Here is a 27,820-nt window from a genome sequence, read left to right as displayed (position 1 = left end):
CATGTCAGTTTTTGATATGTGTCTGTCCAAACTTGCTACTTAAAACAAGGCTAAAGAACCATTTTACATCTGGTGCAAAAGATCAGGGCATGTAACAGTTGCCCAGTAATTTATAGCATTACAAACGTGCATCTTCGCTGCTGATGCTTCACTGTGTTGTGCAAGTAGACCCTGCACTCTTTTCCCTGTTGAAGTGCTGTTGAAACGCATAGACCATTTTATTGTAGTTTTCAATACCTGAATTTTTCATGTAGAAGTATTTTGTCATATTCCAGCAAAGAAGTGGTGTGAAAACATGAATCATTTGATAATAGGTCATTATTACCCAAAAAGGAGTAATGGCCTACAGTTGGAATTGTTGGAAGTATGAGCCAGAAATGCATTTTAAAAATTCAGAGATCTTCAAATATTGTCTGAAATATCCACGAATTAACCTGGGAATAGTTGCTAATGCTTAAAAACACACTGCTATCATTATATCCTGGTTAATTAACCAGATGATTCTGCAAGAAATTTTTCAAGCAATTCCACTTACAACACTGTTTTCTGGGGAATAGTCTCTTCCAACGGGGATTTTAAATGGCTGATTCCTTCCCATATGTTTTCAAAGGTCAGATTTTAATTAAAAACCTTTAAGTCACTCCCTCATTAGGAGACAGTAGCAGAGTTACGCAGGAACAGTCAGATTCTTGATATAACAGCTTGTGAAACATTTCCTTGCTCTGTAACACCTCTCATATATCAGTATAATTCTTCGGAGTTTCGTATCTGACATATCACAGTTATTAAAGAGAAACTATTTATTTCTAATTCATTAACTGTTGACTAGTCTGAGCCATCTTCACAGAGTGTGTGAGGATACTCAACTCTTGCCCAGAGATAAGGAATATAATTTGTCGTTATTCTGTGCTCTGAGATCGCTGGTGGGATTCAAGAAGAAACCAGACTGGATAAACACCCATTCTTGAAAAAAAAACAGGAGAGAAATCATTTTGAAAAAGGACTCCAGTGAAATTCGGCTTGTAAGGGCAGAAAATAGAGCGGTAATAGGACGGAAGATGGGGAACTAAGTTACTTGGGTAGAAAGAACAGAATAGGTTGTGCTAGTGAAGGATATGGTAGGAAAACTCCAGAAGTGGTTAGACAAGGAACTGGACATTTGTGAGCCTCAAGAGTAGGAAGAAAGGAAGGAAGAGAGCTGGGTGGAGAGGGCAGCAACTGGAACTGGAAGGAAAGAGATAGGAGGAACTTCTACAGCAGGACTCAATTGTGTAGATGTAGATGTCTGGTACCATTTTAGATGCCCATCTATCTTCCAGTTGCCACTCCAGAAGGTTCTCTGTGCTATCTGCCAAACACAGGCATATTTCTTGGTTACTTTGAAGTGACTGAATATTCTCTGGATATCACTGTTTAAGCAGATGAGTTCTATCCCTTCTGTCGGAATACTGATTCTGAGACTAAATGTGTGGAAGAAAAAGCTTGTGGGAAGGTTAGGTTTGGGGCACTGAACACAGCAGGAGAGACTAGAGCTGATGGGCAGGGAAGGGGAAGAGGCTTGTGTTATGGAGACTGAATAGGCAAGAAAACTTGTTTGAGAGGGATAACCATTTGTGTTGAAGAGGAGGGACCAGACACAGAGGGAGGTTGGAGACAACAGGAAAAAAAGCCACTTCCCACTGAAAGCCTCCCATCCAGACCCTAGGATGGATTCCAGGATTCAGAATTTCTCTCATTTATGTGCTTTTGTCCGTGAAACCCACTGACAAAACAGTCGTCTTCTTTAGTCCTAGCCTGAGGTTTTTGCTATTTTACTTTGACAGTTCATATGGCTGTGAAATCTATGAAATAGTTTGCAAGCAGCTGTATAAAAAATTATATGGGAATAGCTCACAAGAGATATCTTCAATTCCAACCGGTTTTATAACAGAAGTTAATAAGATCAAAATAGTGGATATGTGGATTCTCTTTTAATAAATCAGTTTACAAGTTAATTATGCCTATGTAAAAATACAGAAGAATATTACTCCCTTGAATATGCTGAATCAATATGACTACTTTGAGCCAAATAACTATTAAATAACTACATCAAACTGTTCCAGAAGTGTTAACAGTGGTCACAACCGGATCTACTTGGCTATTCATATCTGGGCTTGGAAAAAAAGTCTTGCTGCTTCAGTTCTTCCAATGTAGTATTTACTTGGACCTTATGTTATCTGACAGAAAAATTTTCAGAATTTATTTTCTTTTTTTTTTAGGCTTATTAACCATTAAAAATACTTATATTAGTGGAAATGGAATGAAACAATGATGAACAAAAAGGTAGCCAATAGCCCATTAAACTGAGAGCAAGGTCCAGGTCTTTGCCTCATTCAGACTGTTAATACTTGCGTGTGCTTTTTCTGGGTTCACAGAATCAATAGTTTTGCTATTTATGACATTTCTTATAAGACAGAGTAGATTATTTTAATTTTCCACTAGAAGTTTGGTGAAAGTGACCCCCTTAAAGTCTTTTGTTTATATCAGTAAACTACTCTGTGTGTGTGTGTATATATATCCAAGCAATTTAAACTTTTCAGGGGTTCTGCTAATCTGGGCCAGCACTGCCTTGAAATGTGGTTGGAGATTCTAGTTTTTCTCTTTACAAATGCTGATTTGAAAAAAGAAAGTGAGGATGGGGAGGAAACACACCAGTCACTAAAGTAGGGTTGAGACAGATTGTCCTTTAGAAATAATATTTTCCTAAGTGTCAGCGTCTTTTCATGTTGAAGGGTAAATTGTCCTTTAAAAACCTTCCTACAACAGAGAGCAACTGAGAAGTGGAGTGAACAGGGTGTTACACACTGCATTATCTGTTGCAAGAGGATAGGCAACTGCTGACAGTTAGCGTATCAAGGACAGGGTATTTTTAGGGAAGAATGTTTACAGGCTTGGAAAGAGTGATTTGAAGCAGAGAACATATATGGCCTCTAGAACAGGTGATATAGGCTAAATAAAGCTGCTTTCAGAATTAGTGTGTGTTTTTCAGGAGGTTTCTTTTGAGAATACGTTCAATTTTGTTTTCAGTAATATACTCAAAACTTTCTCCCACATAGAAAAATATTTCTGGAGCTTTTATATATGAGATATATAGATAGATAGATAGATAGATAGATAGATAGATAGATAGATAAAATATAAAATACTTTGCGTCCTGAACTATATAAAATAAAATCTATAATAATTTAAATATATTTTAGATAGAATAATCTTTCACGGTTTTCAGGTAACAAAGATATGTCAAGGAGGTACAGCGCTACTGTAATGGTCAACAAGAAACAAGCTCTCATTTTTGGGAAAACAAGGATGAAAGCTCTAGGATAATTCGAAGATCATGAGTCATTCACTAAAATTATTTATTTTTATATATTTTGTTCTTAAACTTTAATAGCTCAGATGAAAGAGCAGATAGCAAAATGTAGGGTAATTCATAGTGATTAGTGTTTATGACTCGCAGATGGCATATGCTAAAACATAATATCATAATTTGATTTTTTGCAAAAATACACATAGCTTAATAAGAAGCTAAGAACTTTATGAAGAAATATGTGAAAAAATTTTGTTTAAAGTTTAGGACTATGTTCTGGTTTGGCCTTAAAAATCTTAGTCTATTGGCTTGTTAAGTGGGGAATGAATCTTGTCAAAACAATTAGGGTGCCAGAACTGTGATATTAAATTAGATATTAGAAGTGTGGATGGAAATGTGTTACTGAAGTCTACTATGTGTTAAAATAACAGACTTCTGTGATGGATGCAGCAATGTTGTGTAACCTTCTGGCTATAAGTTCACTGTGGAAATCTAGCGTAACACGAACGAGATGGATTTAAATATCTATATAAGATTTTTAAGGGAGACTCAAAGTCTCAGTAAGAACCATCGGGGTTTTTCATATCTAGTGCTCTTGTTTATGGCTTTCAGTTGGTGAAGAGAGCATCAGGTGTTTGTAACAGTTGAAGGTACTACAGAAACAGTAGAATAGTGACCACTGGTAAAATTAAGCCAACTGTATAGAAAGAAACAGTGGAAGACTCCGCAGAACCTTCTTTTTTTCAACTAATGACATTTATGAAAGTGATTTTAAGGCTTCCAAAATTTACTTTGGACATCTATGTTAATTACAAATGAAATAGCTTATAAAGCAGTCTCGTTTAAGAGAACAAGTAGTCGTGGTGAGTAAAATCTGAAATGGAGTTTCCTATGCAGTGGAGTTAAGCATCCTCATCAGTTTTAGCCAGTCTTTACTTTTAAGATTTAAATAAAGTTAAAGCTTGCTGAGATGGAATTAGTTTCTATTAAGGTAGAAGTCACATTTTCTCAAGATGAAAAATCCAAGCAAATCCATCTAGGTTACTCAGGGCCTCGTCCACTCAAATTTTGATCATCTCCAGGTCAGAGATTCCACAGCCTTGCCAACCTGTTCCAGTGTTTTATCATCTTAATGATAAAATTGGAAAAAAAAATAATTTTTTTCTTTTTAAATTGTTCCAACTTGTGTTCCTTGCTTCTCATCCTCTTACTGTGCACTTTCAAAAAGAGTTTGACTCCATCTTCTCTATAACCTTGAACTTAAGTAGTTGCAGAATGGTATGTTCTTAACTTTATAGTAATTTTACCTCTTCTTTGTGTGTGTGTGTGGTTTTTTGTAAAAGCCTGAAGATCTTCATTACTGTTTTGAAATAGGTTTCTGTGAGCGAAAGGTTCTTTCTTATTGCTGGGAGCTCTAAACTTCCATTTTGACAGCACAAGGTGATGCAGAATTATTGAAAGGATAATGAATCAGCAGTACAATGTACCAATTAGATTAATTAGATTTCAACATTTGATGGATAACCATACTATGTGGAGAGATGTGAAGCTATGACCTTACTCCTGAGAGGCAAGAATACAACCCATTGTGTCTCACTGACATTTAAGGCTCTGTGTGTGTGTCTGTACAGCTAGATAGAGACCTGCTTAGGTTGTCTCTCTGTGTCATGTCCATTGCCTCCTTGAAGCAGAATTATTGCTGGACTAATTACAAAGCTCCTGTTAGTTCACCAAGCTCATTTTTCTCTATAAATTGGCAATATGAGCACTGGCTCATGTATTTGCTGAGTTTGGCTATGGTTTCATTTTTATTAAATCAGTAACGCTCTGAAGACGGGGCATTTGAGTTTAAAGACTATTCCTGTTTGTGGTTTCAGTTTTGATACTTCTTTTATGTCACTAGTAATCAAAGAGGTCATGTTAAATACTTCAAATACTGAATAGCAATGAGCTTTTATGCTGATGTTAAGTGTTGAATTTGGTCCAGAAACTATTTTTGGAATTAAAAAAAAAAAAAAACAACCAAACCTAAGTGAGAAAACTATGCTGTTTATAAGGGCTTTTGATACATATTTGTTTAACTTAGATTTGCAAATATTAATTAACCATGGTTCCTTCCAGTCTGTTCAAATACTATGGTCCTTAAACTGGAATAAACATACTATTTACATAATCGTGCAAACATTTATTTGCTTCCTGCAAATACTAATTACCTTTCTTGCTCTTTTTTCAGGGAATGTATATCAAATCAACATATGATGGACTACATGTAATCACAGGAACAACTGAAAATGTAAGCTTCTTTATTCTAAACTACTCTTATCATGCATGTATTTTCTGTATATCTGCAGTGCAGTTTGTAATATGAAAATTTGCTTTAAATCAAGCCACTTTTTATTAATACTTTTATCTTTTCTGTTCATGTATCAATTATCTTTGTAAAAAGGACACTTGAAAGTAGGGATAGAAAAGTATCTATGATGAACTTACTAATAACTAACAATATAACAAGATTAAGTGCTTGAACATCTGTCCTCAATTGTTCTTCCAATACGCCTTTCTAATAGTGTTCATGTATATGTTCTCTCTGGCATAAAAGTGTTTTCCTTTATATTAAGTGTATTTTTATCACATAATAGCATCATAATTAGTCTAAAATAATTAATAATTAATTTTTAGATTAAATTCTCTGTAATGATATCTGTTGTATTTGATTTTTGCTCTCTACTTCAGATAAATCTCTCAGAACATAAGACAGTTCAGGTTCATATAAAAAAGAAGTATTTTTCTGTCAACAGAACAGCAGAAACTATAGGGGGAAAAAAAATGCCTCAAGTGTTTATATTGACCAGAGTAGTCAGAAAATTGCAGTTACTATTAAGCGTAGTTGTTATCTGAGCAGTCCCTAATATGTGCAGTCAGCTTACTTTATGCAGTGAGTAAATAGTGTCATACAATGATGAATACTTTCTTGCTAAGAGTTCTTTGTTTTCTTAGAATGGACAGTATTTTTTTGTGTGATTTTTATTTTGTTCTTATTACAAAATTAATTTAAACATAATGTTAGAAAAAATTAGACTTTTGGAGGTGATGCCTGTCCTCGGATTGACTCATAGAAAATGAGTAGCTTCTGTATTGTCTAAGCAATTAAAAAAAACAAGTTGTAAAATAATAAATGTTAAAATAGTTACAATATGAGTAGTATAGGTGGATGTAAAAAACATGGGTAATGGAGAAAGATAATTTAAAATATTATATTTTATATCAGCCAGGTTATAGAATAAATCTTTGATAAACCAGAACGTTTTCAAAGCTAGCAGTAATTGCTGAAAGACCATCACTAAGAAGGGAGAAATTGTGGAAAGGAGCAAACAAGTTTTGCAAGTTTTGGTACATGCACAGAAGTGGATGGATGGTTTGACAGTGTTAAAAAAACTTAGTTAACAATCCAAATGACTGTTGTGTCAGGCTGTATGAAATGTTCTTTTATGAAAATAACTGTTCCTGAAAGAATTGTATTAGGAGTTCAGTACCATTGTATTTTCATATTTTCCATCACCTCTAGTAAAAATACAGAAGAAACCAAGAAAAATGTATTAATTATCATTTTCATTGTAGTCCCAGAAGTGTTAGGCAAATCTGAACTGAAAGCACATGGAAATGCTGCAGCACATAAGTCAGTATGACTGATCATAGAAAAACTAAACAGTGTGACAAGAGCAATGAAATACCTTCTAAATATCCTTCTGGTTACTTGACTTGCAATTCATAATTATAAATTTGAAAATAATAAATTTACTTCAACTGCTGCAATCTAGTTACTACGACAGACTTCATAATAGGACCCATCCCTTCTGTTTTTCATGTAGCGTTTTAGTCACACTATTTTCATTCAATCTTGGATCTGTTTAACAGCATAGAGCTGGATAAATTACAAGTTTAGATTTTTATAAAGCTAATATTGAAATTATGTAATGCTGACACCCAAGGAATGTAAAATTAGCACTGTGCAGCCAGCCAAAGATGTAAATACTTGCTGGCATACATCAGTAGTAGGCTGGCCCATATGGGTGAGCTTCATATGTGATATTTTGTTCTACTTAATTTATATGTACTGAGTAGTATTGCATCATACAGTTTTTGTCACTCAGTTGTTAGACACTGTAAACCCATGGAAAGCCTGATGATTTGTGTGTCACAACTTTTGAGGACAAGTCTAATGTAAATTAAAATCTGTTTGCTTATTTATATTAACGCTGTTGGCAGCATTTAAGAGTCTTAAAATAACTATATATCTATTTTGGCCCTAAAACTTATGAATTATCCATCTTGATTATGTTGCAACAGATTTTATTCATAGATTGAATTACTCATGCTATGATTAATCCACTTTTTTACTGTAATTCTAATTCATTTTAGAAATATAATGCAGTTTGTAGGGAAATTATTTATAGATGTATAATTGAAATTCACAGGAGTTACTAAATTTCCAGCTGCTAAAATTCTTATTTTGACTAAGATTTAGATGTCAAAACTTTTTGATAAGACACCACCATAAAGTTGCTTTTTTATTTTTGCTAAAAGTGTAATCACACGTGCAGATAAACCAGCTTCAAGACCTTTAATTTTTGGCATTTCAGCAAATTGATTTTTCAATTCTTTTGAAGGGATAATTGACCTCAGAGCCGGTGTTTAATTTTGAAAGATAATAACTAGCTCAGCCTTGTCACAGTCAGGAAAGGAGCTAAAAAGAGAAAGAACCAGGCCTTTGCTTTTCCAACTAATGTCAACTGAAGTTAAATATGAATGGTGGTGTTGACTTCAGTTTCCTGCTTACCTTTTGTTCACTGTTTAAAGTGATCAAGTTTGTATTCACATTGAATTCTAGCAATATCTTTCTTTTACATGCTTAGTCCTGTGCAGAAGAGCAGGCTGCCAAAGTTCTGCAAATTCCCAATAAAAGGGGAAAGTGACACTTGAGCCAGGTAGTTCTTCACATCATCCTATAAAGTACGTTGGCAAAACCTTATTTTAGCGCAGAAGGACTGGGATGGCTGGATTTGTGAGCTGGCTGTAGTGACCAGGTAGTTGAGCTCAAGGGCAGCGCTCCCCACTATGGGAGACACAAAAGCCCTTATGAGAGAACAAGCAGGTGAGGAGTTGGAACACAACTTGTGGCAGGGAGGTTGGGCAGAGCAAGGGTGGGAGTGACAGCAAGCAGTAGGCTGACAGTAAAAGCTGTGCTTGGAATAGCCCTATAACACACTTGGAATCAGTGTCAAATATTGGCTATTTGCTCTATTGGCTTGGATTTCCTTACTGATAGAATAATTAACGACGTCTCCTCCTGCTCTCCAGCAGCTGTGTAGGCTGTAGAATCTATTGATTAGTCAGCAGGTGCTGACTGTTGGAGTGATTTGACCTCCTCATAGATGCGTCTCTGGCATTTTATTCAGAAGTAATTGCAGGTTTTTTCCTCCCAGTGGCAGTTGGTGGTTTTGTTGTATTGCTTTCTCTTGTCTTTGTTCCTTTTGTTTGTTTGTCTTATGTTTTTAATCTCCATACACAAAAGGGGTGGAAATAATAGGTGAGGTTGGTGAGGACTGTTCAGCTGAAGAGCTTTTGCCCGTTTCCTGGAAGTCTTGATAGGTACGCAGTGAGGTCATGAATATAAGCTTCTACACATCAACTTTAGTTCAGATAAATCTTTTCTTCCTTCACGTTTGACACCTGGCTCTTGTGCCATGGGCAATTTATGTTATAAGCTGGCTCCAAAAGGCATCCAGGAACTGAACTAAGTTTCAATAACATAACTCCTTTTCTTTGAGGGACTTCTCCAACCGTTTTAGAGCTAGACCACTCTCTGTAGCAGCAAGTGGCTCTTTTTCTGCCTTTCTTAAGAGTCTGCTTCCTTGGTCAAGGAACTTGAACTCTTACTCAAAGAGTATTTTGCCTTAAATGTTTCTGCATTGTTTGAGATGGGACAATCTGTCCTCTGCTCTCTGACTCCATATCAAACAAGTGGAGTAAACGTTCAGCCTTGTCCAAGTCTCCTGGCTGATCTACTTCCTTAATAGACAACTTCCACTGAGAGTTATTTCTCAAGGTGATGTATCAGCTCTTTTATTCTTTTCTGGTTATTTTCTCTTGAATTTCAAGTTGGTGTACTCTGCGTCAGTGGAACGATCTTGTAAGCTAGTGCACAATGCAAGTAAATTGCCTTGAATTTTCAATTCTGTACTCCTGAGTATGACTGCTGATCTCCTGCATGCATTACAAATTTGTTTTACAGATTTAAGTTCTGGTTTCAATGAAGCATTTAAAAATGGTTTGCTAAATAGCAGTTGACCGTGTTCAAGTGGCTTTTCAATGGGTTTTAATCCATTTTAATGTGATCAGAATAAGCTATATTTAGGATAAAGGAGTGTTTCAGCTCAGCAATCCCAAAATTATGTGAATGGTATATATGGAATAGGGTGTATGTGTATATATACATATATATATATAAAAAAAACTTCCTGAAGAGATAGTCTGGTACCAATATTATCCATTGGTAAATTGCCACTTTCTGTGTTCAAATGGTTAACCTAGTCCTCTCTTGGAAGGGCAGGAGCTGTAGTGTATTTGCAGAGTATCTTCAGCACACTTAAGCAGTAAAGCTGCTATATAAAGGACTGAGAGACTTGCTTTTCTGTTACACGCATGGTCGGTCCAGCCCTGTCCCTGACCATGCAGTAAACTCGGTATTTGTTGACCTAACAGATTTACTTCTACGTGATGTAAATTCACTCAGTGTATTCCCAGTGAGACTGTGACTGCTCGTACTCCCCACAGAGAGGTAAAGAAGGTAGAATGGTTCAACTAGTCAAAAAGTCTGTTCACCAGCAATAGAAGTGTGATTTCTAGATTACTTCATCGAATTGCCATCTGTAAGCAGAAAAAACGTAGTTCCTTACCGTACTGAGTCTGGCTGAGTCAAACCACAACATTTATAAATACAGTTTTTATAAATACGACCAATTATTGTTATTTGATTTCAACATCTCTTTGGGCACTGCTTTCTTGCCTCCTTCAACATTCAGTGTTTTAATTCCTGTTCTTCACTTCCCTCTCCACAGCCTCTATGTATAGTTAATTATTATCTCTTGTCCTTAGTCTCCTGCTGACCAGTGTAAGAAAATCCATGCTGGTGATGAGGTAATCCAGGTCAACCATCAAACTGTGGTAAGTATTTCGGAAATTCTGTTCTGCAGGCTTTGCCTATTCTTGCTGCTAAAAAGGGTTCTTAGAACATAACTGCCAAACTAGATTATTATTTATGGCTTTTAAAATATCATAACCACTGCTTATGCTTAATAAAAAAAAAGGTACAAGTTGACTCAGTAACCAGCCCAGAAGGATTAAGCCAAATTTGCATTTTGCACAGCTGCTGTGCAACATCATACTCGTTATATAAGGAGATCCCAGAATATTTCATTGAAGTCTTTAGACTTCTCATTATGGATATGCCAGCTAGTTTAACGTTTTCCCTTAAACATGATTTTGCATTCTGTATAATAAGGGATTCAGATTAAAACACAGAAGTGCTGTAACAGCCATATATTCTGAACCTGTTGGGGGAAAAAAGCATAGATGACTAGTGTTGATAGAAATCCGTCAGATTTTGCTTTCATGCATTCTTGCAAGCAGATTTATTTTTGAGCAGATGAGCAGTTTTATGAAGTTAGTGAAACTGTTAATCTCTTTAAAATCACATAAGTATGTGTATGCAGAAGTGTATGCTGAGCCTAAGGTATTGCAGTACACGATTTGTGTACGTTTGAACGTGCCTACCCTTGCATTCCTTTCATGGCTGTATTTATACAAACCTACATTTTGTTTTATGTAGAAATGCGGGAATAATATGTTTCTGCAGCGTTGATAGAACTGTATCCTGACTTAAAACGCACGTGACTTCACTGAAGAATTAATAATTTATTTTTTAGATTATATTATTTGCAGTTGAGCTCTAAAAGCCTATCAGAGTGCCTATCTAAAAGACTATCAGAGCCTCATTCAAAGTTGAATGATTATATTTTTCTTCCTGTTTTCTGATGACACAAGCTACTGCCTTATAACTGATGTTAGTTCCAATGTTGATGATTACTGAAAAAGGGCAGTCAGGTTTTGTCCCAGTACTATCTTAACTCATAGGGACTGTCCCTTTTAAAAAAAATAAATTGTATGTTGCAGAAGAATGGAAGCAGTGTTGCTGGAACTGCAGGTGAAAAGAACACTTGTATTTATTACTTGTTAGGCATGAGTAGCATCGACAGACAATGATAACTTCCTGAAGTGCTTATAATTTAGCCATTTAACTTTGTCTTGCTGAACCCCGTCTCCAAACACAGCAGCAGCAAAGTTAAGAAATCTCTTTTCATCTGTCATTTGTGCGAGGTGGTGTGCTGGGTTTGTGTGTGTGGTGGGGTTTTGGTAGTGGGAAAGGGGTCTACAGCAGTGGTCCCTGTGAGAGCTGCTCAAAGCTCCCCTGTCTCCAAGTTGGACCCACCTCTGCACCCAGGTCGAGCCAATTAGAGACAGTGGCCACACCTCTGTGATAACGTATTTAAGAAGGTTGTGAGGAGGAGCTGTGAAGGAGGGATATCTGCAAACACAGAGGTCAGAGGAAGAAAGAAGAAGGAAGGGGAGGAGGCGTGCTGGTACAGAGACCCCCTGCAGCCCGTGGTGAGAGGGCAGGCTGTGCCCTGCAGCCCACGGAGGTCACTGGAGGAGCAGATGACACCTGCAGCCTGTGGAGGATGCCACACCAGAGCAGGGGGCCGCACCTGAAGAAGGCCGGGACTTTATGGGAAGAAGCCCCCGCTGTGGTAGTTTGGCACTGGGAGGATTGCAACACAGGGAGGGACCCACAACAGAGCAGTGTGGGAAGGGCTGCGGCCCGTGGGAAGGACTCAGGGCAGAAGAAGTTCGTGGAGGACTGTCTCCTGGGGGAGGGAGCCCACGCTGGAGCAGGGGGAGAATGTGAGGAGTTCCGCCCCACTGCCCCCAGGAGGAAGGAGCAGTGGACCAACTGTAACCCCCATTCCCTGCCCCCTGCACCGCTGAGGCGGAAGAGGGAGAGAAATCAGGAGCAAAGCTGAGCCCAGGAATAAGGCAGAAGTGGGGGGAGGTGTTTTTAAGATGTGATAATGCTTCTCACTCTCTTATGATGTCTGTTAAGTGTTGTTAGTGTTTGAGGTAAATCAATGTTCTTTTTCTTCCCCTAATGAGTCTGTCTTTGCCCGTGACCATAACGGGTGAGTCATCCCTCTCTGTCCTCATCTCGATTCTGGAGCATTTTTCTTTATTTTCTCCTCCCCATTCCTGAGGGGAAGGGGTGAGCAAGCAGCTGCCTGGTGCTCATTTTCCCTCTGGGTTCAAACCACGACACGTGAAAATATGACTAGTAAAATCCTATGATTAGACAGCAAATATTTTCCCTTGAAAAGAAATATAACTTATTAATTCACAATTTAAACATTAATGCAACATGCAGCTCTTACCTATATTAGAGAGGTTCTATGAGTTGTTATAGTTACAAGTTGAAATGTGCTTTAGACTGGCTTCCTCCATCAAACATACTTTTCAAGTGACAGACCCGATTTAATCTTTACTCCCATAGGTGAAATCCCCTCATTCAATTCCTAATTGGCTTTCTGGATAACATCTCTTTCCATGTGTGTTATTGCAACAGGCCCAAGGTTTGTGATACTTGTAATCCTTTTCCATTTAAGGGCAGTACCAACAGCTGAGTCAAGCGGCATAAAATACCTTTTTCTAAAAAAAAAAATCCACTATTAATTATTCATTCTGAAGTTCATAGCGAGCTAAGAAAAGCAATAAATGGCAAGCTGTTTCCTCTGGATATTTATTCTTCCTTTGAAATGGCTGGGAAAGTCTCATTCTGTCTTCACTGTGACTTTGGAAATTCAGACAGAAATATGGAGTGTTCACTTGTTTCAGAAGTATATGTCCAACTCTCTTCCCCTCATGGACTGGAAGTTTTAATGTTTTAAGTATCCCTTTGATCTTTAAGTGTGCCCTCTAAGCCACTTCTGGTATGTCTTGCTGCAAACTACACTTAGCTCTGTTCCTCTTTCACCCAAATTATCACAAGTTGTGGTGATCAATATCATTACCATTACTTCCATTAGTGGACTAGAATAACTCAAAGGCAACAGCTCATTAAATTTCCATGTAGTCAATATTTTAATACGAGCAAGACCAGCTCATAAAATGAGGTGTAACCCATTAGAAATGAATGTCTGGGGGGGCAGCTGAGTAACCTTACAAAAGAAAAGCTTGTGTATCTCTGGTGGTCTTACAGGTTTTTCAGAGCTGTAAACAGTTCTGCTCACCCTGCACACAAACCCAACCCTTCCTCATATACCAGCCTTTGACCCCACAATTTAGCAAAAGCAAGTGCTAGTAGATGTAAAGCTGTAAAAGAGAAAAATATAAAGCAGTTTGAAATTATACCTACCCAAAGCATGCTTGTTCAGCTGCTTTGTACTTCTCTCACAATGTTCTCCAGCTGTTTTTCTTGCCTGGTAGTTGGTAGTGCCATTTCTAACTTTAGTTTGATTTCTGGACTGGAGATTAAATGTTTGCTTGCTTGCTTGCTTCCATTCAATATTTTATTCACTTTAAGTTAAATGTCACATCTTCATTCCTTCTGAAATGAAATTGCAGCAGAAGTTTGCAGTGATTTATAACCAGTTATGATGGTTTGCTTTTTCACTTTACCTTGTTCTGGAGCTGAAAGTACTGGAGTGTTTCTTTATTTCTCTAATGTATCATTCTGTTCAGTCCATATGAAGCATTTAGCACTGCTCTGTGGAGAGGCAAATTATTGCGTTTAGTATCCTAAATACTTCCTGGGTTGCTACAGAATTTTCAAGATAGATAGTTAAAATAGTATTTACAATATATGTATCCAGTGAAATCTGCAGTCTACAGTTACTTTTCCGTAGAGACTCTATGAAAGCATTAAAAACCTAGGTAATAAAATTATAGGTGTTCATGTTATTTCTTACTCCTACTTTTACCTGTTCATTGGTAAGGGAGTCTCCATGCTTTCATAAAAAGTATGTTGTTATACAGTGTAAAAATGCAGAAATATACTTTCCTCAGATACTTGTATTCTTCAGAGATTCTGCATCCAACAGATTTTATCTTTGTTGTCTTAACAAAGACATTTTCTTAAGATCAAAGTTTCTTGTGGTAGTTTATCAAATATAAATCCAGTTCAACACAATGTCTTTTGAAAGAACCTGTTCCAAAGATGATTAGATAGAGGAATTTTTTATTGCCACTAGTGAAAATACTCTCCTGATTAGAGGAAGTACGGATCTCTTTTAATAAATTCCAGTCCTGTAAGTGACTACTGGCATCATTTAATCTGAACTAGGCCAAAGTATTTTCTAGATAAATTCATAGTCACTCATTTAATAAGATCATTTGAGTTTTAAAACTTTCATTGATGTTCCCACAACCTGCAATAAATTCTTCCGGTAGTTAATTATTCTCATTGCTGGAAAAAAAAAAAAAGTCAATTTATTTGTAGTCTACATTTGTCTGGCACAAGCTTCTAGTCCTTTGATCTTGATGTATTTTTATCCATCAGACTGGAAAGCAGGTTTCTCATTTAGGTATTTTTAGGATGCAATCAGATTACCTTTTCACTTCTTTTTTTTGGTAAGTTTGATAATTTGAGCACTTCCAGTTTGTCATCCTAACGCATGACCCTCCTCAGCAACCTCTTTAAATTCCCAACTGTAATATTTTGCATATTTAACACTGAGTTGCAGAGCTGTCTGGTGAAAGCATTCATTCATGGGTAGGGCAGTACTCCTGTGCTAAAAGAGTACAAATGAGACTCCATTAATGTAGCTATTACCAACTAGCTCTTTACTCTTTTTAAAAGGCTTGTGTTGGTTTTTCATTCATACACAGGCAAAAATGAAACTAAGAGGACACTTATTTTTTCCTTAAGTAAACCCCACTGTTATTTCAATTTAAGTTTGACTCGTTCCATCAGGAAGTCTATTTAAAGAGAAGAGTTACTATCTGTTTTGAAACTGTGAGAGGAGTAAGTTTTTGAACAGGTTTAAGAAGATGTAGACTCAGAAATAGTTGTACTGTCCGTGCATTTGAGTGAAGTCAGCACAGATAACGGCATTTCTAATCCTGGAGGCACTTCTCTGGGGTCGTATCGCAATAGCAGAGGACTAAGTATGCTGTCAGTGCCAGTCCCACTGAATTGCTGGATGTGTGGAGGTAAGCATTTTGGGACTGATGCGACTAGAATATTTTGGCTGTATGTTTTCAAAATTATTCTTAATACCTACAATTAATACACTTATTTTCTATAAAGCATTATCTGTATTAACTAAGAAATATCAGATAGCCAGGAGGTGGCTATATTAATACATTTCCCCCCTAAAACCAGTTATATTAACAAATGTATTAACAAAACATACCATTTATTGCACTTTACTTTTCACATAACTTTTCAATGTACTTGAGAGTTTAAAAAAAAAAAAAAAGGTTCAGAAAGTATCAAAGGAAAGCAGCTTACAAATTATATAATGCAACAATTGAAAGAGTTAGAAATAAAAGACTTCCTATGTGGAATCTGGTCTAACTAAGGAGCACTCTGCAATACAATTATAAAGATCAAAGAAAGAATAATAGTACTTTAAGCTAGAAATTAATTAAATCAGGTGATTCACCACTAGCTGTTAAGATCATTTAATCATTATCCAATTTCCTTATTTGCTTTTCTGTTTGTCCTTCTTGCTTATTAGATAAAACAGCATAAGAAACTTTAAGAATAAATTATATATTTTAAAGTACTACCACACTAACTCTTTATTTTTCCCTACAGTAACAACAGGCACTAGTTCTGCCAGTGCCTTTTAGATTTTTACTTCCTCTCTTATAAAATTATACAGAAGTGCTGAATATGCCACTGCACATTTAGTTGCAAAATTGATAATTACACCTTAGGTTCTATGGGTAGTATATTTTCTGCTGCTTAGCTGAAATAGTAAATTTCATATTGTCATTTATTTCAAGCTGTCTTATATATGAGACATGATTCTTTAGTCACAGAAATGGGACTGTCATGCAGTGAAAATAGGCTAAAATTAAAGCTACAATAGTCACTGGCCAAGAAACGCTTTTTTCTTTCAATCTTCCATCAAAAGGATAGTATATAACATAGAACAAAAAACCCATAACAAATATTAAGGTATATACATATTCAGGATGGAAGCAAAGTTGGATTATTTAATGCCAAATCATCTACGTGTCTGTTCACTGAAGAGACTTAAACTTTCAATTGCAAGTCCTTAACCAAGGATTTTTAATTGTCTGCTTTAGGGTAACTCTGTATGCTGGGGAAATGTAAGAAGCAAAACTTTTACTAGTCAATACTTCACAAGATTTTGTAGGTGACTTAGAGAGGAAAGGCTAACTAAAGACATGAAGGAGAGTGGCAAGTTAGGTGAAATGCATCATAAATTTATGGGTATTAAATTGTGTTAACATTCTACGTTTGGTAATTTTTCAGACCACAGAAATATTGCAGATTCAAATAAGTATTGATCTCGTTGCCTGACCACCTGTAAAATATTTGATCTACTTCTGTAGAGAAATGTGTTTGATAAACTAGGAAAAACAGACTTTTCAGAAAAATGAAAACTTTTTTTTTTTTTGAGGATTAGTATTTGAAGGTCATTTGATGGGACAGAGAGCAATAATAATGCTTTTAGTAATAATTCCTGTTGAAAGCTAGATGTTACTCAGGAGCAACTGGCAAGACTCCAGAAGTCAGAATGTAGTAATTAATCCCAAATCAACTGAGCGCCATAGAAGTGATGTGACTGAAAATGGCAAAGATGAACTTGGAATTAATCAGGAACAGGCTTCCAGGAGAAATATAGTTTTAATGCCATTGTCTTGACATTGGTAATATCTTGTCTGAAATACTGTGTGATGTTTCAGGTCATTTACCGTCATTAAAGGTGTGAAGTTACATATGAACATTAAAAAAATATAATGACTAAAAAAGAAAATGTATCATCTGTCTCATATGAAGAGAATTTTTTTTTTAAGGATTTCAATTTAGTTAACCCAGCCAGGTAGATGTGAGACAGAATTCCTCTTCCTTAACAGACAGAGGCTAAAGAGAAAGAACTCTGAGGTACAAAACGATGTTGTGTAAGAGCAAGCATCCATACAAACATCTGTAAGTAAATCTGGTAGAATTCCAGAGGTCTGTCTAGGATGGTGTTTGAGGAACTGATGAAAATTATCACATTATAGTAGCCTGCAGCTATGTAGAAGAGTAAAGAAATGGATGTAGTAACCTAGAAGGACTCTTTCAGATTTAACATCTTTGCTTTGTGGTGTAACATGTTTGTCAGATTATCTCTAAATACCTGTTGTTTTTAACTAATCTAGTTACATATCCATACTTGATAAGGTTATTCTTTGGAATAATGGATGCTTTGCTTTCAGTACTTAAAGGAGGCTTATAAGAAAGATGGGAACAGACCTTTTTAGTAGGGCCTGTTGCAATAGGACAAGGGGTAATGGCTTTAAACTAAAAGAAGGTTGATTTAGGCTAGATATAAGGAAGAATTTTTTGTGACGTGGGTGGTAAAACACTGGAATGGGTTGCCCAGAGAGGTGGTGATGCCCCATCCCTGGGGACATTCACGGTCAGGTTGGACGGGGCTCTGAGCAACTTGCTCTTTGCAGTGGGGCTGGACTAAATGACCTTCAGAGGTCCCTTCCAACACAACCTCTTCTGTGATTCTAAATACTTGATCAGCAGCCTAATAGCCTTTTGCACCGTTCATTGTCAAATTACATGCTTTAAGTGTGTCAGGACCCCTGGCACAATGAGATCATTTCAGCACTAATTTATTGGTGTTAAGATATTTATTGAATTAATATCCTAGGAGTATTTTATTGAATTGTAAATTTGAGTCTTAATGAGAGCTCATTTTAGATGGAGGTAAATCTGTAAATGTAGTGTCAGGTCACACCATCTGTGTTTCAGCACACTGTGTGTTGTGAAATACAACTAGGAAAAGGAAAGACAAAAGATGTCATGAGAATTACAACTTCTTCCCCCAAAAGATATCATTCTGTTTCCAAACAAATTGCCACATGTTACTTATTCTCAGGATTCTGCCTTTCTAAAAGACTTAGTAACGCATGTCTTCCAGTAGCAGATCTTACATCTTCTTGGAATCTTGCTGTATTTTTCCATCAGTTAATAACTATGTACGATAATGGGAGAACATTTGTTTTTCCATCATCAATTATTAGTAACAGTTAAGATATTAATAAGAAGAGTGAATCAGCTACAGGTGTTAATGATAAGCTTCCCATGCAGTGACAGAAAGTAGTCTTATGATCTTCCAGCACATTTTTGTCTAATAATATTTTCTGATTTCAGTGTTAATCAAACCAATTCTCTTGATTAATTCCCTAACGAGGCAAAGTGAATTATAGACTTAAAATACGAAAGGAAGATAGTCTGTTTCCTTAACAAAAAGTTGAATTTACACAAGCCTCTTTTTTTTTTTTTTTTATGCAAATATGAAAAGAGGTCATACTCTTGAGGTTCAAATAAGTATCCAGATGGCTTTGCTTATGTATTTGAAGAGCCTTGAGGGGAAACATCTGTCCTGGTTCATGTAAGGGTTACTGCAGTCAAAGCAGAATTACTTGTTTTCAGGTGGTGTGCAATATAGTATGTTCTAAATATTTCAAAAATATTGCGTACAGTTGATTTTCAGATCAAACGCCTAACAATGTAGTTCTTAAATTCTTGTTTAGTTAATGCGCTGTGTCTCTCCATCCTAGGTAATATTAAGGTAAAATATGCACAAGTATCACAAACAAATTAAGGTGTAACCTCCCTTCCTTCTGTGAGGTGCACTCTATATTTTTGCATTTCTTAGAACTTTTTAATATTTCAGAGTCCTGATAGATATTTAGGGTTTGATAAGGCAGTGAAGGAACTGAGGAACCACGCTTCTGCTTTAGCCCCAGAATTTTCAGGGAAAGCAGAGAAAGAAATATAAGTATTCTACCCACTAGACACTCCTACTTCCACTGAGCTGTGTCTTCTAAATTTGTACCATAACAAATACGTATCATGTGTTTTGAAGAAAATTGGCATGGAGGTGAATAACTGTTGTGGTGGTTTTGACTACTGGAATCCTTTGATAAGCACCATCATGTTCAACAGTTGAGCTGTTTTTCAGTTCCCTTTAATAGACGAATATATCATGCACTTAATGCCTGTGCAGTTATCCACAAATGCACCGGTTTGTGTTTTCTTCAGTCTTTCTGACTGTGTGTCTGTAACATTAAGGATTTTTTGTATTAAGCTTGTTTTTCATACAGATAATCAGTGGGTTATCACTGGCTCGGTAGCCTTTATTTTAAAAAATGAGAAAAGGTGCTTGTCCAGCATGAACAGTTTGGATTTATGTATGCCAAATGCCAAATTCCCTATTGCTGCTAATATGCATTCCAAATCCCATTCAAACCAATCTAGATCTTCTAAACGAGAAGGAAAAAAATCCATATAGGGAGGCTCTAAAGAACTCGGAAACACACTAGTTTACTGTTAGTTAATGGAAGTGAGTTATGTTTTTCTGAACAAATTAGTTATGCAGTCCCAGCTACAACATTATTGGGTTTAGGTATACAAAATCACTACAGCACTGTGGATATTTTTATCATTATACTTTTATGGTAAAGCAATTTCATATTATAGAGATTAATATTTTTGGAACTGTTATTTTTAAAGTTGTTATATTTTGCAGTTTCCACTAATTATCAGGCTTGCACTTTCTATGAGAAAACTAACAAATCCTTTAACATAGACAGTAGTACAGAATTTTTTCCCTGGAGCCCTTCTTTCCACACTGAGAGTATACAAACCAATAAAAATTATTGTTTAGAGCAATCCTAAGTGTAAACCACCAAAATCTTAAACTTCTGCCTGCCTCTTGCTGTTTTCAGTGAGTTGTTTTGCATTCTTCTAGGTTTCTTCCCTATTCAGCATCTAAATTTAAGTCTTTAGTCTTTTTTTACCTTCATGAGCCTAATTTTAATGTTAACTTTCATTACTGGGTAAAATATTATAACCCATATCGTATAATCTGATTAACTGAATGTATATGCTAAAAATGTTAAAAGAGCAAAATACCTTTTGCTTGCTGGATACATCTTACCATAGCTAGAAGCTAGTAATTGCTATTAAAGACTGATTCTTTAAGAATAAATGTCAAAATCTGTCTCAAGGACTGGTTTTCAACTAAGATTTTTTAAATCCACTGTAATGACTTCTATTTTTTCAAAGATATTTTTAGTAACACAATTTCTAATAATGTGTCCAAATTCCTAAGAGCATTTTATCATCGCCTAGTAGTAATGACTGCAGACTGTTCTCTAATAGATCTTGGTATTTAATGGTTTTGTCATTAAAGTTCTCCTTGGAATAATTTATCACTAACTTAATTATTTATCATACTTTTCTAAAAGGAGCTCGTGGAACTCTAAAGATTTCAGTATTCTGAAAATTACACCAATCTATAAAAATTAAAAAATAGTTCATTTTTAATTCTATAATTGAGTAAAAAAAATATATAGACTCTGTCATTTTATAAACAAAGCACAAACTAGAAGAGCTTGTTTGGAATGCAAGCTGACATATTTGCATTTGTTTGGCTGTGGCCTGTTTATAATTGCTACCATTTTCTGCTTTCCTGTGGCCGGTGCATTTTTAGAAAGTTTTCAATAGAGCAGCAACATTAAAAATAGAATAGAACTTTAAAAAGCTATTAAAATCCTTTTTTAGGTTTACAACACATGTTGCAGTGCTTTCCAAGCCAAATGTTCACACTTGGGATTCTGGCTTTGGCCCACTGTGGAGACAGGCTAGAATCTTACAGTTTATATCCTAACTTCTCTTCAGCCTTTCTAAGAGGATTTTAATTAAAATCTCTTCAAGGTTGCCTTTATTATTTTCCCTCCACCGTCATGTGTAATCAGATATTATCGTCCTCTAAAAGGAAGTAAACTATACCTGATATAATGTGGTGATATACGTAGACTGCTCTGATTTTGAGCACCTAAATTTTTATTTTTTAATTCTTGTTTTTTAATAGCAGTGGGAACACACACTTTAGTCAGAACGGCAATTATGATTAAAATGTTATAATGAACTCTGACAGGTCAAATGTAGTAAAAAAGCATAGCAAATACAACAGCACTTAATGCTCGCACATACTTGTACAGTTCCTGCTCTTGTATTCCCTGAGCTTTTCATTCTTAAATGTTCACGTTTAAGGCTGCTGCAGTTTGGCCTCAGTAAGGTTGTGTTGGGAGAACTGCTGTACGGACACAGCATTCTAATTCCTTTTCAGGACAGATCTGCTTGACACGAGGGCTTAAGACTTGTGGTAGTTACACCATTTATGACAGATCTTTACTATGGTCATTTATTACTACTGTAAAAATCTTCCATGTTTGGAACAGAAAATGAAGGGAATAGTTTAATACAGGCACTTTTAGAGGTGCTGGGGGCTCAGCCTTTCTGTGAAAGAAATCATCTTTTGCAAAAAAATATTCTGTACAGGATTGGATCCGTACTGCTTTGTTTAGCAGAACTGGGGGTAGGAACTAACAATCAGTATTCAAATTAAAATCTGACTCACTTAGGTAGTACTTAAGTAAGGATGCAATATTTAAAAGGATAAGTCTACCCTGCACCTATAAACTTTCCTTGAGTGGCAAATCTAGAACTCATGTGTGACTAGGAGAAGAATGAAGTAAGGCTAGGAAAATCCTCCACAGCCCTCCCTATAACTACCTGCGTGTGCCTTGCTGCTTCCCAGAGCTGGATGGGAACCAGTCACCTGTCACCTACAAGTGACACTCTTTCCAGTATTTCCTTTCTAGGTAGGCATGTTCTTGTCATTTGAGTGACTTCAGCAAGATCCTTGGTATACTTCCTGAAAATAACAAGATGAGACTAAATGGAGGCAGTAGCTTAACCCTTGAGACCCGGGGCTAAGGTTAGGTGTGAGTAACTAAGCATCTGCTTAGTTTTTCTGACACTAGTGGAAGAGAAACAAATGTCAAAATTTGTGGTGTGAGTCTGGTTATCCAGATCGGGTCACAAGTACATCTTGACAAAAAAATACAAGCTTTAGAAGTGAATCTTAGCAAATCCTAGAAGCATTGTGATACTTTCCTGTCTATCAGTACTAATTTGAGTTACAGAGGATACATTTTTTGAGACTGTAATGTTAAAGAAACTTCTTTAATAATAACGTTACTCAGGAAATAGGGCAAAGCAACTTTAATGGTAATTCACTGTGAAGTGCTAAGTGGTAGGAATTTCTTCTTTTATTCATAGTGAACAAGATAATACATCAGTTGCACATAGGAAGGGCAGAAGGACTGCTGAATGGAGCCAAATTTATTCTCTATTTATACTCGTACAATTCCACTGATTTCAGTGGTGTAACTTGGGAGAAAAATTGGTTGAGGTTTAGAAATATGTGAATTTTTATGAATTTCACTTTCATTTCTGAATTTACATCTGACATTTTTGATGCCCTTTTTTATTTATTTTTTTTTTCTCATGTGCCTGTGGGTGGAAATATGGGTAGAAATTCAGCAGCACTTAAATGTGCAAGAAACTACTTTTATCATAAACATCTTTATATACTGTCATTTATATTATTATTCAGTTTTAAAACCTCTTCAGCCATTCAGGATAATAGATAGTGTAAGCATTAATTTTTAAAAAAAAAAGTCCCATAAAAATACATTTTCTGTTTTCATGTATAAACAGTTCAGGCTAAATTCATATTTCAATAATCAAGAAGATTAAGAAATGTCTCTAAGTAGCTTTTTGTGAGCTGCACATATGAAATCTTTTCATTCCTAGTGACTTTTTTTTTTATGGCTGTGTTTACAGTTTGTAATAACTTGAATTACTCAGCTCTATCCAGCGGCTGTATAGATAAATCAAGTAAATAATTGTTTATCTTCAGTTAGGATCTTAAAGCTGTTACATGTAGGTTATGTATGTTGCTACAGCATAGTCCACCTTCCTCCTCAGCAGTGCCTGTTTCAGGATCCAGACTGAAATTATTTCATGACTTCTAGTCCTCATCATTTGATTTAAAATGCACAGTGATCTTAAAATTATTAAAAGGGAAACAGTGTTCAACTTATTTTGTTGAGAAACAGCTAAATAAAAATCCAGCTTCAGCAGCATCACTTCAGTCCAATAAAAGTAATCAGAGTTTATAAAAACTGCTTATGTTTGCAAAGAGTAGGCTGTCATAGACCTTTTCGATTAATGGAAGACTTCCTTCACATCTAAAGTTAAACTGAAAGCTTTAAAAATTCAATTATGGAATTTTTCCTTAGGTTGGCTGGCAGTTAAAGAACCTAGTAAATGCATTGCGGGAAGACCCAAACGGAGTGATTTTAACCTTGAAAAAACGTCCGCAGAATACCCTGGTTTCTGCTCCTGCCCTTCTGAAGAATGTGAGGTGGAAGCCTCTTGCACTTCAGGTAAGGACACTGTTGCAGTGCTGGTGCTTTGGTAAATCCTTTACTTCAAGAGAAAACACTAGAATTTCTCTTTGCAGTGAAAGACACAGGAGCCTCTAAAAAGTCCCAAATTCCTCTGAAATAAGGTGCTGCCATAAGTATGTGTGGCAATACCGGGTGTGTCAATGAGATTGTTTTCCTCCATCTTTCTGGTGAAGTTGGGAGCCACAGGAACTCCTAAAAGTAAAGAACACTTACAGCTGGTGTTACTGAAGAACAAGGCAGCCCAAGGTTCAGTAGCTTGTTCTGACTGGCAGAGGCAACACTGCCTCCGTGTTTCCTTATTTCACAGTCTGTCAGAACTACTTGTTTGTAATCAAGCGTGTCAGACCTTTTAAATTTCACAAGTCTGCTTCTGTTCCACATCTCTCATCAAGTTTGAGTTTTTGGTAGCAATGTTAATAGAACCTTTGATATTTTCTGCATATTTACTCCTTGAAAACCTGTTGATATCAGAAAAATAATTTGTGAACATCACAGCTGGTTCTTCCTACAGCATCAACATATGTAGGAGAAACTGATTCTGTAAAAATACTGAATGTAAAATGTCATTATTAAAGGAAAGTTTTTTGAGTAAATTAGTAACTATGCATGTTTATCTTTAATAATCTAAAATATCCTCTAATAATTTTCATAATGTGCAAGCCTCACAGCGTTGTTTTGTTTGGACCACATGATACATCAATTTGTTTCTGAATAATTTCTAAGTTAACAAAACAAAGCAAACCCTTCAAGCCTATCCAGGCAAATTTCCTTCCTGCCTGGGACTTTCTGAGTCTTTCAGTCCCTAAATCCTACACAGCTGCTTCACTGAAGGAGTTTCTGTAATTCTTGCAGCTCAGGAGCACTGACACTCGGGTTTACCTCTGGGGGAGAGGAAAGGGGCATTATGACACCCAGAGGAGATTCAGAACTCTTCAGATTTTTCTGCCATAAGGGTGCAGGAATAGGAAACATTCTTTGCGCTAGCAAGACGTTTATGTATCTACTTGTGAACCTCATCTGAAGCCTCCAGGGGCAGCAAAATGGAAATGCATTTGCAACAGGGCTTCTATAGAAATCCTCTCTTTATATTAGTACATTCAAGAATGATAATTTCTGAGCAGCACTAGTTCTGGAAGTTTTTTCAGTGTGAAAACAATATGTACTGTATACGTGGCACGGTATTTTCCACAAAACATGCCAACATTTGTCATGGTAGCCAGATAAGTGAAAGTGCACCAAGATATTTTTGTGGAATTATCAACTGTTTCTATTTTTGTGATGTGTCCTCTCCTGATGACCCAGAACGCGAGAGCCCCCGAGGCTCAAACAGTGAGTGCTTTAAGTGTCATCCTCATAGGATATGTTTCTTCTGTTAGAGAATAGTGTTGTGAGGGATTTAAGTAAAAACATAAATCACTTTAGAAAAGAAAAAGACATTGAAAACCAACTTTAGGTCGTCTTTAGCATTTTTAGGTCGTCGTTAGTATTCATGCCACAGAGGCAAGCTCAAGTATTAGGACCTGGATACATTTTAGGACACAGGTTTTGTTTTGCCTGTTTCCTACAGTTCTCACCTGGATCTAGTATTATTTATTATTGTCATTAATGACTTGGAACTAGCATGATTAAATTTCAAGATGATACTAAAGCTTGTGTTTCCTGGACAGCTGACATAACAGCTTGATGCTGCTGGACTAGAAAGCAGTGATCTCACTTCCCTCTCCCTGTTCTTGGCTGCAGAATGTCCTTGCCTTCGTTTGACTTTGCCATTTTTTAGACTCTCTAGATCAGTTTAATTTGTTGAATTGGTAGGAAGGCTTCTTGTTTTATTTATTTGTTTTTCTGGAGTTTTCTACCACTAATGGATTAAATTGGCTCTTACAGGACAAAGGCTGTCAGAGGCTATTGACAGACTTTCAGAAATAAGCAGAATACATTCAGCATAGACAGAGGGTTTTATATTCAGACAAAAGTAACCAGCTGCATGAACGTAGGATATGGAATGACCAGTTAAGCGACAATCTGTAGAAAAAGATCTCAGTTAAAGTAGATCAAAAGTGAAAACAATTCAGTAAATGTCAGACTGTCACAAAAAAAGGATATAACCTTTAATATAAGGATGTGTTTTATTTCATGGTGTGTTACATACATGGATACCTATATGGATCCATATAATGTAACACACCATGACAGATAACACATGCAGAGCGTTTCCTCCATTCTAATTTAGTGTTGGTAAAAACAAAACAAAAGCTGTACATAGTTAGGGAAGGAACAAAGGAAGCAGGATTTACCAACTTGAAATTCAGAGGCCAGAAATAATAAGTGTTAACTCAGTTTGGTGCATGGCAGGAATTTTTAAAATAAAAGTTATCAAGTGTTCCATTATTGCTCAAGGTACTTATCGGTGTTATTTATATTTTTTCCCACAATAATTATGTTTAAAATTATACCACATGGTTAATTTATGAATTATTAAGTATACAGAATCTGTGAATCCTTATAAAATTTATTTCTTGGTCTCATTGTATTTCCTTGCTGTATATAGTTTCCCTTGATGCTTAATTAACAGCAGCAGAATGTTAACATATGCCAAAGTTTCCTGCTACAATTATCTTTCAGTGAGGCAACATGTCAGTCATACCATTTTCTCATTTTGTCTCTAGTTGGCATTATGTGATATTAGAAGACTATTTTCATTTTTAAACTCTGTGATTATCTTCCCATTCAGTATAAAATGGTTCTTTTATCTGCAATGGCAAACAGTGCTCGGTTTTTTAGAAAAGTGAGCATACCGGCAACTTCATTCAAATAAAATACAACATTCATTGTAATTTTTTTTTTTTAATTTGCAGAAATTTTCTAATTGGAATAATCCTTCCTGTTACAACTACTTGATCCAGAACATTAAACATTTTACTATTTAGCTTGAGAGATAGAATCTGTCAGGTGACATGAGTAGTAAAGCTTCTGTCAACAGTAACAATTTTATAATTCTTACATATTAGAAAATACACGTTAGGCTTTGCTGCTTTATAAGTACCTTCAGAATAATTCTAGCTAAGTAGCTCATCTCAGATTTTGAAAACCATATGAATTTGGAAAGGTGTTGCTTTGTACAAAAGAGAAATTCCATAGCATTATGAGAACAGATGGGTGTAGAGTGAAAAAAGGAAAATAGCAAGTTGGTGCACACCACTTCTTGTATACCACTCAAGTTGGTTAGTTGCTAGTTCATAGTTTGGGTACTGTACCCTGATAGAATCGCTCAGATGAACTCTGAAATTATGTGCTGCCTATTTACTTCACTATGAGTGAGAAATTCTTGGGCAAGGAAAGACTCTTAACACCTCAGACAAAGGAAATGCAGCAAATAAGTCATGTTCTGTTCTCTTAAAAGTCTTGTATCAGAGGAGATGGTGATCAGTCATTTTCTTTGCATCTTAATACCACTCACACTTTTATTGACTTCTGTTGTATTCACATGTATTTCATAGTATTCTCTTGCTCTGAGGGGAAAAATTATTATTTACACATCAAAACCGGTATATATTTCAAGTTTCAAAAAAGTAAATACCCACAAGACCTGAAAACACTGAGAACACACCTGCTGCTTTACAGCACAGCTATACCAATTTACCAGTATGTGAGAAATACTCAGCAATATCGAGAGTTCTGTTTCTTATTGTGAGTGGCATTTGTATTATTGAACATTTAATTTTTCTGAATAGCAGCTTGTCCAATTAGTCATCTGTATGACTGGCATGAATGAATCTATTCTGA

At 36.1% G+C, this 27,820-nt stretch overlaps 1 protein-coding gene across 2 annotated transcripts in view; it reads left to right on the top strand.

Annotated features, from left to right (window-relative positions):
* The window catches only part of LOC141964462 (connector enhancer of kinase suppressor of ras 2-like), a 205,228-nt gene that overhangs the window by 115,179 nt on the left and 62,229 nt on the right, over window positions 1-27,820 (top strand). For both annotated transcript variants that reach the window (XM_074914871.1, XM_074914870.1), the window contains 3 exons: window positions 5,580-5,639; window positions 10,502-10,570; window positions 23,867-24,013. In XM_074914871.1, the coding sequence (XP_074770972.1) occupies window positions 5,580-5,639; window positions 10,502-10,570; window positions 23,867-24,013 (276 nt within the window). The remainder of the gene's footprint in view (window positions 1-5,579; window positions 5,640-10,501; window positions 10,571-23,866; window positions 24,014-27,820) is intronic.

This window comes from Athene noctua, chromosome 11, assembly GCF_965140245.1.
Source record: "Athene noctua chromosome 11, bAthNoc1.hap1.1, whole genome shotgun sequence".
Classification (NCBI taxonomy): domain Eukaryota; kingdom Metazoa; phylum Chordata; class Aves; order Strigiformes; family Strigidae; genus Athene; species Athene noctua.
The sequence above is the reverse complement of the archived record's forward strand: the minus strand, read 5'-3'. Positions and strand labels throughout refer to the sequence as shown.